General features: G+C 37.5%; 1 protein-coding gene across 4 annotated transcripts in view; it reads left to right on the forward strand.

Moving 5' to 3' along the window:
* The window catches only part of LOC106822077 (organic anion transporter 7-like), a 32,686-nt gene extending 19,699 nt beyond the window's left edge, over window positions 1-12,987 (forward strand). For 2 of the 4 annotated variants that reach the window (XM_044750357.2, XM_070488047.1), the window contains 5 exons: window positions 3,875-3,990; window positions 5,230-5,444; window positions 6,874-6,982; window positions 7,446-7,649; window positions 11,255-12,987. In XM_044750357.2, the coding sequence (XP_044606292.1) occupies window positions 3,875-3,990; window positions 5,230-5,444; window positions 6,874-6,982; window positions 7,446-7,649; window positions 11,255-11,429 (819 nt within the window). In that variant the 3' untranslated portion in view covers window positions 11,430-12,987. Of the gene's footprint in view, window positions 1-3,874; window positions 3,991-5,229; window positions 5,445-6,873; window positions 7,083-7,445; window positions 7,650-8,977; window positions 9,915-11,254 lie in introns of those variants that run through there. The other 2 variants (XR_011495137.1, XM_014827094.3) reach the window with 2 other exon arrangements.
* Window positions 12,988-15,914: the final 2,927 nt, after the last annotated feature.

A 15,914-nucleotide genomic window follows, 5' to 3' on the forward strand; every position in this document is an offset into this window, starting at 1 on the left:
TGATTCCATAGCTTTGCAGTATATTTTGAATTCAAGGTGTGTGATACCTCCAACTTTGATCTTTCTTCTCAGGATTCCTTTGCTTATTTGGGGTCTTTTGTTAGTTCCACGTAAATTTAAAGATTCTTTGTTCTGTTTGCATGAAGAATGACATTGGAATTCTGATGGAGATTGCATCGAATCTGTAGATTGCTTTATGTAATATGGACATTTTAACTATATTTATTCTTCCAATCCATGAACATGGAATACTTTCTTTTCTTTCTCCTTTGATTTCTTTCAATAACATCTTATAGCTTTCTGTGTATAGGTCTTTCCCCGCCTTGGTTAAATTTATTCTTAGATATTTTATTCTTACTTCTGCAATTCTGTGTGGAATTGTATCCTTGGTTTGTCTGTCTGCAAGTTTGTTATTAGTGTATAGATGCAACTGATTTTTGTATGTTGATTTGTATCCTGCAGCTTTATTGTACTTACTGATTATTTCCAGCAGCTTTTTTGTGGGTTATTTGGGGGTTTCTGTCTATAGAAACATGTCATCTGCAAATAGTGACAGTTTTACTTCTTCCTTTCCAATTTGGACCCCTTTCATATCTTTTTCTGGCCTAATTGCTATGACTAAAATTTTCAGTGCTATGTTGGATAAGAGTGGCGAGAGTGTGTCCTTGTCTTGTTCCTGTTCTCATAAGAATAACGTTCAGGTTTTCACCGTTGAGTGTGATGTTGACAGTGTGTTTGTCATGTATGGCCTTTATTATGTGGAGGTACTTTCCTTCTATAACCATTTTATTGAGAATTTTCATCATAAATGGATATTGAATCTTGTTGAATGATTTCTCTGCATGTATTGGGATGATCATGTGATTTTCATTCTTCGTTTTATAAGTGTGGTGTATCATATTGATTAATTTGCAGATGTTGAACCATCCCTCTATCCTTGGAAAAAGTCCCACTTAATCGTGGTGTATGATCCTTTTAATGTATTGTTGTATTCAATTTGCAAATATTTTCTTGAGGATTTTTGCATCTATATTCATCAGCAATATTGTCTGCAATTTCCTTTTTTTATGTTGTCCTTGTCTGGTTTTGGTATCAGTTAATGTTGGCCTCATAAAATGAGTTTGGAAGTTTCCCATCCTTTTCAATTTTTTGGAAGAGTTTGAGGATAGGTATTAAATCCCCTTTGACTGTTAGGTAGAATTCACCAGAGAAACTATCTAGTCCTGGACTTTTGATTTTGGGGAAGTTTCTGATTACTATTTCAGTCTCTCTACTTGTGATTTGTCTATTCAGATTATCTATTTCTTCTCCATTCAGTTTTGGGAGGCTGTATGATTCTAAGAATTTATCCATTTATTCTAGGTCACCCAATTTTTTAGTGTACAGCTTTTCATAGTAGTCTGTAATCCTTTGTATTTCTGTGATGTCCGTTTTAATTTCTCCTCTTTCATTTCTAAATTTTATCCATTTGAGTCTCCTCTCTTTTTTTCTTAGTGTCTGGCTAATAGTTTATCAATTTTATTTATCTTCTCAAAGAATCAGGTCTTTGTTTCATGGATCCTGTTGATTGCTTTTCAGTCACTATTTTCTTTATTTCTGCTCTTATTTTTATTTCATTCCCTCTACTGACTTTGTGTTTTGCTTGTTCTTCTTTTCTAATTCTTTCAGGTATAGTGTAAGATTGTTTATTTGAGATTTTTTGTTTCTTGAGGTAGGCCTGTATTGCTATAAATTTCCCTTTTAGTATCATTTTTGCTGCATCCATAAGTTTTGGTAAGTTGTGCTTTCATTTTCCTTTGTCTCTAGTATTTTTTAATTTCTCCTTTGATTTCTTCATTGATCCAATAGTGTTCGGTAGCATGTTGTTTGATCTCCACATATTTGTGACTTTTCCAGCTATTTTTTGTAGTTGATTTCCAGTTTCATACCATTGTGGTTGGAAAAGATGCTTGATATGATTTCAATCTTCTTAAATTTATTGAGGCTTGCCTTGTTTTCCAACATATTGTCTATCTTTGAGAATGTCCCACATGCACTTGAGATAAATGTGCATTCTGCTGGTTTTGGATGGAATATTCTATAAATATCTATTAAGTCCATCTATTTTAGTGTTTCACTTAGGCCAATGTTTTCTTGTTGACTGTCTGGATGATCAACCCATTCACAGAAGTGGGTTGTTAGGATCCCCTTCTATTATTCTGTTGCTTTCAATTTCTCCCTGTAGGTCTGTTAATAGTTGGTTTATATACTACGGTAGTCCTGTGTTAGGTGCATATATATTAATGTGTTACCTCTTCTTGATGGAATGCCCCTTTCATAACTATATAATCTCCATCTTTGTCTCTTATCTTTTTGTCTTGAAGTGTATTTTCTCTGATATAAGGACATATGCACCTATTTTCTTTTGGTTGCCGTTTGATTGGAGTATCATCCTCCATTCCTTCACTCTGAGCCTCTGTTTATCTTTAGAGCTGAGATAGGTGTCCTGGAGGCAGCATATTCTTCAGTCTTGTTTTTTAACCCATCCAGCCACTCTGTGTCTTTTGATGGGGATATCAATCCATTGACATTTAGAGTGATTATTAATATATAAGGGCTTAATGCTGTCATTTTATCTGTTTTTTTCTGATTGTTTTGTATTCCAACTCTTTCTTTTTCCTTGTATTTCTGTCTGCCATTTTAGCTCAGTGATCTTTTGTGATGTTTTTCTCAGTTTTCTCTTTACTTGTGATTTGTTACTCTGCTCTGGTTTTTTGTTTTGTGGGTACCATGAAGTTTGTATGAAAGATCTCCTAGATGAAATAGTCTTTTTTCTGATAGCCTCTCATCTCTATTATTCTATTCAGGTTCCATCCTTTTCCTCTTCCCCTTCTACGTATTTGTTGTCACTTGTGTTTTGAGTTTATAACCAAATTGAAGTAGCTATATTATTTTTGATACTTTCTTTCCCTCTAGTCATTATGTTATAAATAAATGTTTCCTAACCTATTCTGATATAGAGCTGCAATTTTATGATTCTGTCTATTTATCTCCCTTCTTAAAGCTTCTTAAACCTTTGTCTTTTTATTTCAGGTAGGATGCTCCTTTCATCATTTCTTGTAAGGAAGGTATAGTGGTGATGAACTTCCTCAGCTTTTGTTTATCTGGGAAAACTTATATTTCTCCATCTTATCTGAAGGAGAATTTCACTGGAAAGAGTATTCCTGGCTGATGGTTTTTGTCTTTCAGCATTTTGAATACATCATTCCACAGCCTCCTAGGCTTTAAGGTTTCTGCTGAGAAATCTGCCAAAAGTCTCATGGAGGTTCTATTGTAGGTTATTGTCTTCTCTCTTGCTGCCCTTGATATTTGTTCTTTGTCATTGACATTTTACAGTTTTAATATTACATGCCTTGGAGAAAGTCTTTTGGCATTGAGGCAATTAGAAGTTCTATTAGCTTTATGTACTTACACATCCAGGTCCTTTCTCAGGTTTGTGAATTTCTTGACTATTATTTCTTTGAATAAGCTCCCTGCCCCTTTCTTCCTGTCTTCTACTTCTGGGATACCTATAATCCTTATGTTATTTTTCTTAACTGAGACAGATATCTCCCAAAGAATTTCTTCATTTATTTAAAATCTTATTTTTCTCTCTTGTTCCATGTGAATCGCTGCTATGTTTCTATCTTTGATCTCACTAATCCTCTTCTCCATATAGTCTACTCTATTTTTAATGCTTACTACTTAATTTTTCATCTCATTAATTGTGTTCATCCTCCCTGGCTATTTTTTCCAGTAGACAAAAAGGGAAGTCATCTATCTTGTCCTTTGTTGTGGGTTCACAATGCCTATCGTTTTGTGACAACTGAACAGTTTGCTGTTATTGTTGTTGAAGGTTTTGACACACACCATGCAGGAGGAGCTGGAGACAGCACAGAACAAACCTTCTGTGTTTGACTTGTTCCGCACACCCAACCTGCGTAAAAGGATCTGTTTACTGTCCTTCATGAGGTAGGCTTCACACAGCGCATGAGGGACATTAAAACAGTAGAAACAGAATTCTATTTGTTATTTCAGAGGATACGACATACTTGGGGATATATTTGAGATGAAACATAAGAAAGCCTCAAAGATAGTTGGTATTTTTATAGATAGTGAAAGAGTTATACAAAGACTAACAAAGAACTAATTGTACAATGAGGAGTTTTGTTATCACATCATTCTACCAGGCTCATCACTGGAGATGAGGTTGAGAAAAATCACAGTACAGACTTCAGCTTTAAGTTTCTTCACCTGTTGTTTTTTATTTTAATTGAGGTAAAATTACAAACTCTCAAGTGCTCAAATATGTGCAGTTCAATAAATATTTCCATATGTAAATGTATAACCATCGCTCAGATCAGGATATAGGAAAAACTCTAAACCCATGGAACCTCACCTCATGTATCCTCCACTAAAAAACCCTTCCACCTCCCAGAAGAACTTAGCAACCACTGTAACCTCCAATATCAGACTATAATTTTATGATGATTTATAATCATTAACTTGCAATAAAATTACATTTAAAATATACCCAATATTTGTTTTAATCAGGTATGGTAAGACACACAGACTCAGAAATGATTGTCAGGAAGTAAGATTATAGTCACAGATCCCTGGATAGAGGAGGCACAAAGCACCAGGCAGGGTCATTCAGTGAAGCACGGGTGTCAGTCAGAGTGAAGGAGAGAAAAGAAAATAAAGAGCATGGCCCAGAGATTTTATTGAAGTTTTTGTGACAAGAAATGGGAGAGGAAGATAAGTATCCTGAGTAAGTTTAGGATTGCATGGTTTGAATAATTTTAGTGGGCTCTTGGTTATAGGGGTGGTCTGTAGTTTGTTCAGTACCTGGCTCTGGGTTGATTTAGGGGAGGGGGGATATTGGCTTGGTGTATGAGTTTGATAAAGGAGATGGTTGGGGGTGTGGGCTCTGGATTGAGGGTTTGTATATGAAAGGTGCACTCACAGTGGAGACATTTATTATCTTTAGGAATTAGCTAGCCCAGGGAGAGGCAGACTCTCCAGGATCAAGGCTCTAAGTGCTAGAGCATCAAAAATATGGAAAATAAGAAAATATAATCAATACAGAAATATTCTATAAATCAGATCATGCTTGACACTAATCCCTGGTTTTATGGCTCAATATTATCATTTATAAGACAGAGAATCTAAATCTTATGACATCTCTGTTTCCTCTTCCTTTCACCACAGATTTGCAACCTTCATTCCTTTATTTGGCCTGAGTCTCAACCTCCAGCACTTGGGGAAAAATATTTTCCTGTTCCAGGTTCTCTTTGGTGCAGTCAAAATTCCAAGCAATTATGTTGCCCTTTTGGCACTGAATCACCTGGGCCGTAGAGTAAGCCAGATGCTTTTCCTGTTCCTGCTGGGACTCTCCATCCTAGCCATCATATTTGTGCCCGAAGGTGAGAAAAGAGCACAGAGTGACAAATAGCTTCTCTGCATTCCTCTGGGCTTCTATGGGTCACACTGATCTGAAGCCTGAAGGAAAGGGATAATTGTATTCTAAGGCTTCCCTGAAAGCAATATGGGGGTTAGCACAGCTTCTGCCATGAAATTGCTGGGAAAAGAACCAAGGTGAGTAAAGGTCAGCTCAGGTATATGGTTGTCTTCATTGCATTCGAGATGTATCTGGAAATTGGTGCCAGATTACTTGAAGTTTCTCTAGGACAGCAACTAATCACTTACCTTTGACCATTCACACTTTATATAGCAAGCACAGAGGGTCTAGACCTTGTCATTGTATCCCATTTGAGGACACAATACTGTGACTTCCTCTGTCTGGGTTCTTGCTTATTTCTACAGCTTTAGTGACAATTTCTTCTCTGATCTGTACATATCCACTCATGTGTCTCCTGTAAGATCTCCGTAACAGTAGCTATGGTTTACGGGTGTCCTGTTGACCTCAAGCAGACAAAAATTCCTTGTCTTCAAGCAGAGAATTGACAGCAGAAACAAGTCACAATACGGTTAAGAGCTTCTCCTAGAATTTATTTTACTAAATTGAATGATCATATGTAATGAATAAAGGGAATCAGGTGGTCACCATGCTTTACCTAACTCTCAGCATATTTATATATATATATTTTACAAGATCCCAGATTGGTGGGCTCAACTCCTCATCATGAATGTCAGCAATGATGCAAGTTTTCTTCCTTACAACAGTGCCCACTCCAATGCAGTAATGTTCTTGATGAAGCCTTTTGAGGGCAGGCAGGGCAAGTCAGGGATAGAAAACTAACTCTCTAGAACTTCCCTTCAGTGGTTTCTAAACTCAGGTTGTTTTCCTAATAGAGGTCCCTATACTTGAATATTGAAGCATTATTTTAGATAAAGCTACTCTCCAGCTTATCCATTAACATAGGAGTTCTGTTCTTTTGTTACTCTCTTCTGCGTTACTAGCCTCATATATAAATTGTGCATGTTCTTAGATTTTAAACTCTCAAAGACATGGATAAGTCTTACACCCTTCAGCAATTGCACACGTGACAGTCCTCTGTTCTGTGTGAAGGGCAAAGGAGACACAGAACAGAATTAATGCAAGAGAGCACCTGCCGGACTCACTTTCCCTTCTCCATTTCTGGCAAATCTCAGACATGCAACAGGAGTTGATAAAATAACTCAGTCCTTTTATTCACCATAAGTCATAATGTATAGATAAATCACATTTCTCACCTGATTAGACAATGCACATTTACTGATTCTGTGCAGTTTCTCTACACCATATTTAATACTTGCAAACACTTCCAATAGGATCTTTTTCATTTTTAATTTGAGGGATGGTGATGTCTTCGGCTCCAGTTTCCTGAGTCTCACTGGTCTTCCTCTCTCCAGATATGCAGACTCTGCGTGTGGTTTTGGCCACTTTGGGAGTAGGAGTTTCCTCTGCCGCTATCATCAGTGCTGTTGCCCATGCAAATGAACTAATCCCCACTGTCATCAGGTACAAAGCTCATGGATGCTCTGTCAGGATCAAAACAGGCCTCTCCCAGATAACTTACACCTCTTGGAGAAACCAAAATAAGACAAATTAGTTATTAAAGGTAACTAATTATAAGAGTAATTATAACAACAAAAACTATAACCAAATTCTTTCTACTTTGACTTTTTACGAAGCATTAAGTCCTTTAATGTTTCTTCTCCTGAAATCTTCTGAATCACATGAAGTGTAAATGCTATGGGTAACAGTATTTCTTCAATCATCAAATTTTGTCTCAAGACACAAGTGAAATTGAAAAGAATTGCTAGAAAGTAAGAGAGAAAATGTCCAAAACAAGAGTATATCATCAATCTCCACATCTAAACACACTGATGTGTTGTCTTCCATAACAAAGCAAACTAGTAAATCATAGATTATATTGCTGGATTTTCACTAGATTTTTTTTTATTATTGTTTCGACCCCAAGAGCAACAGCTTTAGCTGTCACTGGAACTGTTGCTAATATTGGAGCAACCCTGGCTCCCCTCTTGATGATCCTAACCGTGTCTTCCCCCCACCTGCCCTGGATCATCTATGGAGTCTTCCCCATCCTCGCTGGACTTGTTGTCCGACTCCTTCCTGAAACCAGGAATCAGCCTCTGCCTGACTCCATCCAGGACGTGGAAAAGAAGTGAGTAAACGCCCTGGCTGTCCCTTAGGGTTGCTGTGCACAATAGTTCTGTGATGAGGAGGGAAAGACAACATTCAGGGTCATTGTTCCCAGAGGAAAGTTTAGACCCAGATTAGTTCCATGTGGTCAGTGCCTTTGGTTTGGCTACAGCTTCATTCCTCCCCCACAGTGACCTCAGAATCCCTCAAGCCTCCCTAAATCACACAGATCTGCTCTGCCCAGCCTGTACCAGTAGGTTTAGTGGTGAAGAGGCCAAAATTAGGTGTCCCAGTGTAACATACACAGCCCTGAAGTTATTTCACAAATATTCACGGATCCAAATACCGGATTCTCATCTCTTGTCCCTGGCAGCCCTCAGCCCAGGGAGTGCAGACAAGCTCTCTGAGACTGCTGGTTCCTGTAGGCCTGTATAATCTGATTCTGATTCTCCAGAGAAACAGAGCCAATAGGATGTGCATATATACAGCAAGACAGATTTATTTTAAGGAATTGACTCACAGTATTGTGGGGGCTGGCAAGTCTGAAATCTGCAAGCAGGCAGCCGCTTGGTGACCCAGGGAAGAGATGAAGGAAGAGAAGAGTTCTCCAGTCTGAAGGAAAATTTGGAGGCAGGATTCCTTCTTCCCCTGGGGGACCTGTCTTTTTCCCCTAAGGCCTTCAACTGATTGGATGAGGCCCTCCACATTATGGAGGATAAAACTTTGTGCTTTACTCTAAGTGTACTGATTTAAATACTAATAACATCTAAAAAATGCCTCCACAGAAACATCTAGACTGGTATTTGACTAAACATCTGGGCACTCTGGCCTAGCCAAGTTGACGTATAAGATTAAACACCACAAGAACTGAGGACTTCCTGGTCACTAAAGAATCTGAGGGAAGTCAGGGAGAGGACAAGAGCCCCTCCCACAGATGACAACATATTTCAGGGGAAATATGTTGTGTTGCCTGTGAGATTCAGACCATCTGGTTTTCACTGGGAAAGAAATTATTGAGAACAGAGATTTTTAAAGTGATAAAGATTGGGAAAGGAGTCTAAAACTTTTCTGTACTTCCTTTGCCTTTTCCAAAACCCCTCTTTCTGACACCATGGTGTCCAGGAGTAACAGCAGAAACTGTTAAAGCTGCCTTCTCAGATCCTGCCCTGGGAGTTGGGTCTTATTCTTCACAAGATTTACTCACATCCTTGGGGCAGGGTTCATGGTTTATGGTAAAGCTGGTTGTTGAAGGGTAAACTTGCTCTAATGAATGTTGGATATATATGCTTATTCCATGTCTTTTCAATTTCTGTGTTAATTTGTTTGTTGGTTTCATTATATTTTTACCAGGAGAAAAAGCTCATTAAAAGCAAAGCAGGAAGATATTTGCATGAAAGTGACACCACTTTAAGGAATTCCAGGAAATAATTGCTGACTCAAGAGCAAAATAAAGGGGAAAAATGAGATAATTCTTCATAAGGGAAAATTTGTAAAATACATGCATAAAAGTATATAATGGAAAAATGGATTTTTCCAATTGCAGTAGTAAATTACTAAGTATAAAATACCTATAATTAATCCTAAGAAGAAATGTGAAGAAAGCCATAATATTTTAAAAGAACTTAGAACATTTGTACAGTTGTAGATAACTAGCATGTTTCTCAATGGGAAAGTTGATTAATACTAACAATACCAATTTTTCCCTCAATTAATTGGCATAATTATTTATATAATCATAAGGACAAACTATACACTTTTGGAAGAATCTAAAAAATAGAAATTTCTCTGGGAAATTAACGATAAACAAGGTGATTTCAAAACAGAGGATTATGCAGTGAGATGAGGCTAGCTAGTGTATGGGGCAGCATATGCTGGAATTATAGCTGCAATTGTCAAAACAGTAATAGCAGATGCATTTACATATCAAAGGAAGTCCAGAAACAGAAAATAGTAAATGTAACACTTAACATATAATTTTGGGATCCTAAATCACAAGGCAAATTAAAGGATTATGCAACAAATACATTTAAAAACTACTTAAAAATAAATGATTAATAATGTGACTTCATGCACTAAATCAAAAAATATTCTACTTTAATAAAAAGCTAAATAGAATAAAAAACTATAGGTTTCATTAGAAAATGTGGCTACGATATCTTGGCTTAAGAAAGTTTTGAGTAGTAAACCAAACTCCAGAAATTTAAAGACAAGCATATTTCAATACTACTCATTTAAATCCTCTGTTGGGCAAAACTCTAACAGCTTATCAGAGAAAAATAGAAAAATATTCACCAAAATGCTAAAAACAATTAACTTTTAGCGGTGGACTTTTTTTTTTTTAAAGACTTTATTTTTTTCCTTTTTCTCCCCAAAGCCCCCTGGTACATAGTTGTGTATTCTTCGTTGTGGGTCCTTCTAGTTGTGGCATGTGGGACGCTGCCTCAGCGTGGTTTGATGAGCAGTGCCATGTGCACGCCCAGGATTCGAACCAACGAAACACTGGGCCGCCTGCAGCGGAGCGCGCAAACCTAACCACTCGGCCACGGGGCCAGCCCCTTAGTGGTGGACTTTTAAGTGATTGTTACTTTCTTCTTTGCAAGTTTCTGTATTCAAAGTTTAAACAAAGAATATATAAAATTTCAAAATATTATGATGTCAAAAATGAAAAAGCAAATGACAAAATAAACAATTTTTAAAATGTACTTTTAATATGTAGAATTCTCACAGTATCTACCCAAAAAGATAATAAACATTTCAATAGAAAATAGGTAAAAAGCAGAACATATCATTTTCAAGAGAAAAAAGTGGCATGGACAATACATTTAGGGAAAATTGTACAAACCCGCTAGAAATTAAAGACATAGAAACTCAAATGAAAATTCATCTTAAACTGTACTCTTTGTCACGGTTAGTGAGAGTGAAGTTAAACAGAAACTCATTGATTGATGGTGGAATTATAAAATAATTCATGCTAGAGACCTGCTGAAAACAGTTTGACATCCTTATCGAAAGCTTTGAAGTAAAATTTCTTTAATTCAGTAGCCATTTATTAAGCATGTCGTAACTGCCAAGCAGTGTGGTAAGCGCTCTGAACATAAAATGAAAAAATAGGCATAAAACAGATGTAACAGGTATGTATGTTAGAACACGTGTGCAGGTGTGGTCTCGCATTCAAGTCAACATAATCTTAGATTGAGTTCCAATTTCCTCCAAGTTGGCAGTAAATCATAAGTCCATTAATTTTAGAGATCATTTCTACAATCCTTCCTTACCAGAACTATCTGGATCCTGTAGGCATGCGCAGTGCCAAAGTGATGGGGTGAGACCAAGAGGGAGCAGCCACAGGTTACCAGTTATCTGTTCAAAGATATTACCAGGTTAATACTGGCCCTGGACGCACTTGGTTGTTACAACTTCCCATTCATCACATGTGGCACTGGAATCCAAGGTTTCCAGTCTGATTGTTCAGCTCCCTATGCAGTCACTCACTTTGGGTCTTCTGCTTCCCTGGGGAACTACCATGGGTCAGGACTGGATCCCTCTCCCCCATAACCGAGAGACCCTCCCCTGATTTAGCCCCTTCCCAAACACTCAACTTTCTTCCTCTTCTCTCATTACCTCTTCCAGAGATCCTCTAGTTATCCTACGAACTTTAGATTTTGAAAACAAAGTCAATCAATTGTACAAGCTTCTTCTGTTTTTCACCTCCAAAATGCCTTCCAAGAGACAAAGAAGCACAAAAATGACAAACTATAGAATGTGGGAAAGACACAAGAGAAAATCCCAGAGGAATCATCCATAATGAGTATCATTGGCTTGTCCAGCCACATTCTTCCTCCTAATGAAATGTTTGAGATCCTATCATGACAAGGACCAGGTAAAACCTATTGTTTTTCACCTTGAAGGATGGAGGCCAGTCCATAGATTCTGATGTTTCTGTGGGAGAGAGTCCCATAATTCTTCATGGGTCTTTGATGTTGCAAACCAGTAGCTATGCTCCATAAGATGGCCATTGGTGCAAGGATTGAAAAGAGTGAGGTATCGAGTGACGTGAGGGAAGATGGCAGAGTATAGACAACAAAAGTACCGGCAGGAAGTATCTGGTTAAGTATTTTAGAAATATGAAGTTTAGTCAAAGCTTGAAGCTTCCAGGCTTGGCTTGGCTGATAAATTGTGATTAATTTCAATCATTTTCAACCATTACCAGAGTAGTGGCTATCGTCCACACACACTCATCCTTATGGAAGGTAGCCATACCCATGTTTCTGGAGAAGGTTGTGGGAGCCACAGTTGGAAAAACGACTGTCCTTAAAACATCAAGGATCTGTGTGCTGATTGCTGCTTCTGATCACAGAGTTGCCTACATAAAGGAGGGCCACCTTTGTTGCAAATCCCACAGACTAAAGCATACTCCAAGAGATTTAAAGAGAAAGCACTTGTTATTTTTTCTCATTTTTCCCTTTTGTGGAGCTTTTTTTTTTTTTTTTTTTTTTAAGGACCATGACTATTGAAAGCAACCTCATATACAGAAAATGTAGAAGTCACCATCCATGCTCAGCTAAAGACTCAGGCTCAGAAAAGACCTGAGAAGACCTTAAGATGTTATCTTAGGCTGATCTCTGGCACAGAGACACCTGATAACTTTTTTAAAAAAGTAACAAACCCTGGGGAAGGCAGAAAATTTGGCTTTCAGTGTTGCCACATTGATTCAAATGTCAAGATTTAAACAAAAAGTAATAAGAGACCCAAAGAAACAGAAAAGTGTGACTCATTCAAAGGAACAATATATCAAGTTCTGTGTAGATTACATCATGTTCACCACCCGAAAACTAATTCTAGTCCATTCCCTCACATGTGAGCCTATCAGCCCTTTTGCCCTCCCCCGTCCCCCTTCCCCTACGGTAACCACCAATCCAATCTCCAATGCTATGCGTTTTTTTGTCGTTGTTTTTATCTTCTACACAGAATTCGAAATATGATGTACATCTGAAAATAAATAAATAAATAACAAAGGAACAATATAAATCAACAAAAACTATCCCTGAGGAAGCCCAGAGGATGAACTTACTAGATAAGGCTTTAAAGCAACTGTCTGAGATATAACTCGAAGAGCCAAATGAAGACATGAGAAAAGACAGGAATATGATGTATGAACAAAATGAAAATGCTGATAAAAGTCTTGACAATATAAGAAGGAGCCAAAAATCAATTATTATTTCCCTTGAATACCTTCCAGTGGGAGAAGATGTGACAGTGAAGATAGTGATACTGATGATCCTGACCCTGCGTAGGACTAGGCTAATATGAATGTTTGTTTCTTAATTTTAACAAAAACTTTAAAAACTAAAAAAAGTTAAAATATTTTTAAAAAGAGAAAACTTTATAGAATAAAGATACAAAGAAAGAAAATACTTTTTTACAGCTGTACAATATATTCTGTTTCAAACTGTGTTATTATAAAAGACCCAAAAAGTTAAAAAAATTTAAAGTTTATAAAATAAAAAGTAAGCTAAAGTTAATTTATTATTGAAGAAAGAAAAACATTGTTTTTATAAATTCAGTGTAGACTAAATGTACAGTGTTTTAAAGTCTACAGTAAGGTATAGCAATCTCCTATGCCTTCACATTCACTCACCAACCACTGACTGGCTAACCCAGAGCAACTTTCAGTCCTGCAAGCTCCATTCATAGTAAGTTTCCAATGCAGGTGGTCCTTTTCTGTTTGTTAGTTTTTGCTGAGGAAGATTCACTCTGAGCTAACATCTGTTGTCAATCTTCCTCATTTTTTTTTTTTTTTTTTTTGCTTGAGGAAGGTTAGCCTTGAACTAACATTTGTGCAAATCTTCCTTTATTTTTTTATGTGGCTCGCCACCATAGCATGGCCAATGAGAGGTGTAGGTCTGCATCCAGGGTCAGAACCTGTGATCCTAGGCTGCCAAAATGGAGTGCACTGAACCTAACTGCTATACCATGGGGCCGGCCCCCCCATTTTTTAATCTTTTATACTGTATTTTTACGGTACCTTTTCTATGTTTAGATATGTTTAGATAAAGGAATACTTATCATTGTGGTACAATTGCCTACAGTATTCAGTAGAGTAAAATGCTATATAAGTTTGTGGCCTAAAAGCAATAGGCTGAACCATATAGCTGAGGTGTGTAGTAGGCTATACCATGTAGGTTTGTGTAAGTACACTCTGATGTTCACACAATGATGCAATTGCCTAATGACGTGTCTCAGAAAGTGTCCCAATCGTTAAGCCATGCATGACTATATCGAACTATAAAAGCCTAAGGCAGAGATTACCAGTGGAGAAATACAATAGACCATCTAAAGTCCCAAGGGAAAGCTGTGGTGAGACTGTTTGCAAAATAAAGAAATTTAAAAGCAGCTGTGTATAGAGAGTAATTGATAAAGACACACAAAGACACACACAGGATGCATTCTTGGAAAAGAACTGAGAAGACCTTAAGTTTCACCTTGAGCTGATTACAAGGCTCAAAACACATTCTGCTAATTAATGAAAGCCACCCCCCACAGAAAGCCAGTTTACAAAGATCAGAAGAGGGGGCTGTATCTTCACATTCCCAGTTTTCAACAAAAAATTACAAATCATACAAAGAATCAGAAAAACATAGTACAGCCAAAGGAATTAAATGCCAGCACAAACCATCCATGTGTAAACATAGGCCTCAGACATATCAGACAAGGACTTTAAAATAACTGTCTTAAACATGCTGAAAGAACTAAAAGAAAACACAGACAGAGAACTAAAAGATATCAGGAAAACTATATATGAACAAGATGAGAATATAACAAGAGATAGAAATTATAAAAAGGAACCAAACAGAAATTCCAAAGCTGAAAAATACCATAACAAAATTGAAAATATAAGGATCTCACGCAATTGATAGCAAAAAATCCAAATAACCCAATTTTAAAATAGGCAGAGGATCTGAATGGACATTTTTCAAAAAAGACATACAAGTGGGCCATAGGTATATGCAAAGGTGCTCAACATCACTAATCATCAGGGAAATGCAAATCAAAACTACAATGAGATACCTCCTCACATCTGTTAGGATGGCTATTATCAAAACCGAAGAGATAACAAATGTTGGTGGAGATTTGGAGTTATTTATTGCTGCGAAACAAATCACTCCAAAACTTAGCTGGTTAAAACAACAGACATTTGTTGTTTCACACCCTTTCTGAGGGTCATGAATCCTGAAGCAACTTAGCTAGATACCTCTGCCTCAATATCTTTTATGATGTTGCACTCAACCTGTTAACAGAGGTTGGACTTATCTAAAGCTTTGCCTGGTGCTGGAGGATCTGCTTCCAAGATGCTTACTTTCTGAATGCTACTGAAAAAAGCCATCAGTTCCTTGTCACACAGACCTCATCTCAGTGAATGTCCTCCTGACATGGCAAATTGCTTGCCCAGGAGCAAATAACTCAAGAGACAGAGCTACCAAGATGGCAGCCACAGTGCCTTTTTATGACAATCTCCAAAACCACACATTATCATTTTCTCCTTTGTTCAGTTATTCAGAGGCGAGTCGCTAAGTCCAGCCCATACTCAATGGGGAGCAAGGGACACTCCAATTTTTAAAGGAAGACTTATCAAGCTATGTGTGGATATATTTCTTTTAAAAACCACGAACTCCCTCCCAGTTCAATTTCTACTTCTGAGTCCCTTATAAGATTACATGTGTTGGTTCTAGGAGGACTCCACATAAAACTTCCTGCATATACGTTTCTTCCTCAGACTCTCTTTCCCAGGGAACTGACCAAAAAAATACCCCTATGGGGCAATGGCTAATGAAACACAGTCACACTTTGGGCAAAAAAATGGGCTGCCCACAAGAGTGTTACCTAATATATACACCCAGAAGATTTCAAAGAAGGATAATCAACAATTTGAGGGTAGCTGCCCCAATAAAAAATCATGATTCCTTTTCTAATTTCCACACAAGTGGCAGAACCCAAAACCACAGACTGGAGGAGAAATCTTATCCTCAGAAGGTACAACTCTGAAAAACCACAGTAACTGCGTACATGAATGATTCTTCCAGTCCTTTTCAGAGAGAGCTAACACAATTTACTTGGGTGAACATGCACTGGAAACATTTTGAGGACTGCTGAACACGGAGCTCATAGTGATACTAATATTGAAGGACTCAAAAGGTCATCATGCTTTCCCTCTTAGAGTGGGAGCTTGGGGGAGGATGTCTGGTAATAAAGAGTGTCCTGAATACAGCCTGCCTCACAGTAGATCCATAGA

The sequence above is a fragment of the Equus asinus genome, chromosome 17, assembly GCF_041296235.1.
Source record: "Equus asinus isolate D_3611 breed Donkey chromosome 17, EquAss-T2T_v2, whole genome shotgun sequence".
In the NCBI taxonomy this organism is placed as follows: Eukaryota; Metazoa; Chordata; class Mammalia; order Perissodactyla; family Equidae; genus Equus; species Equus asinus.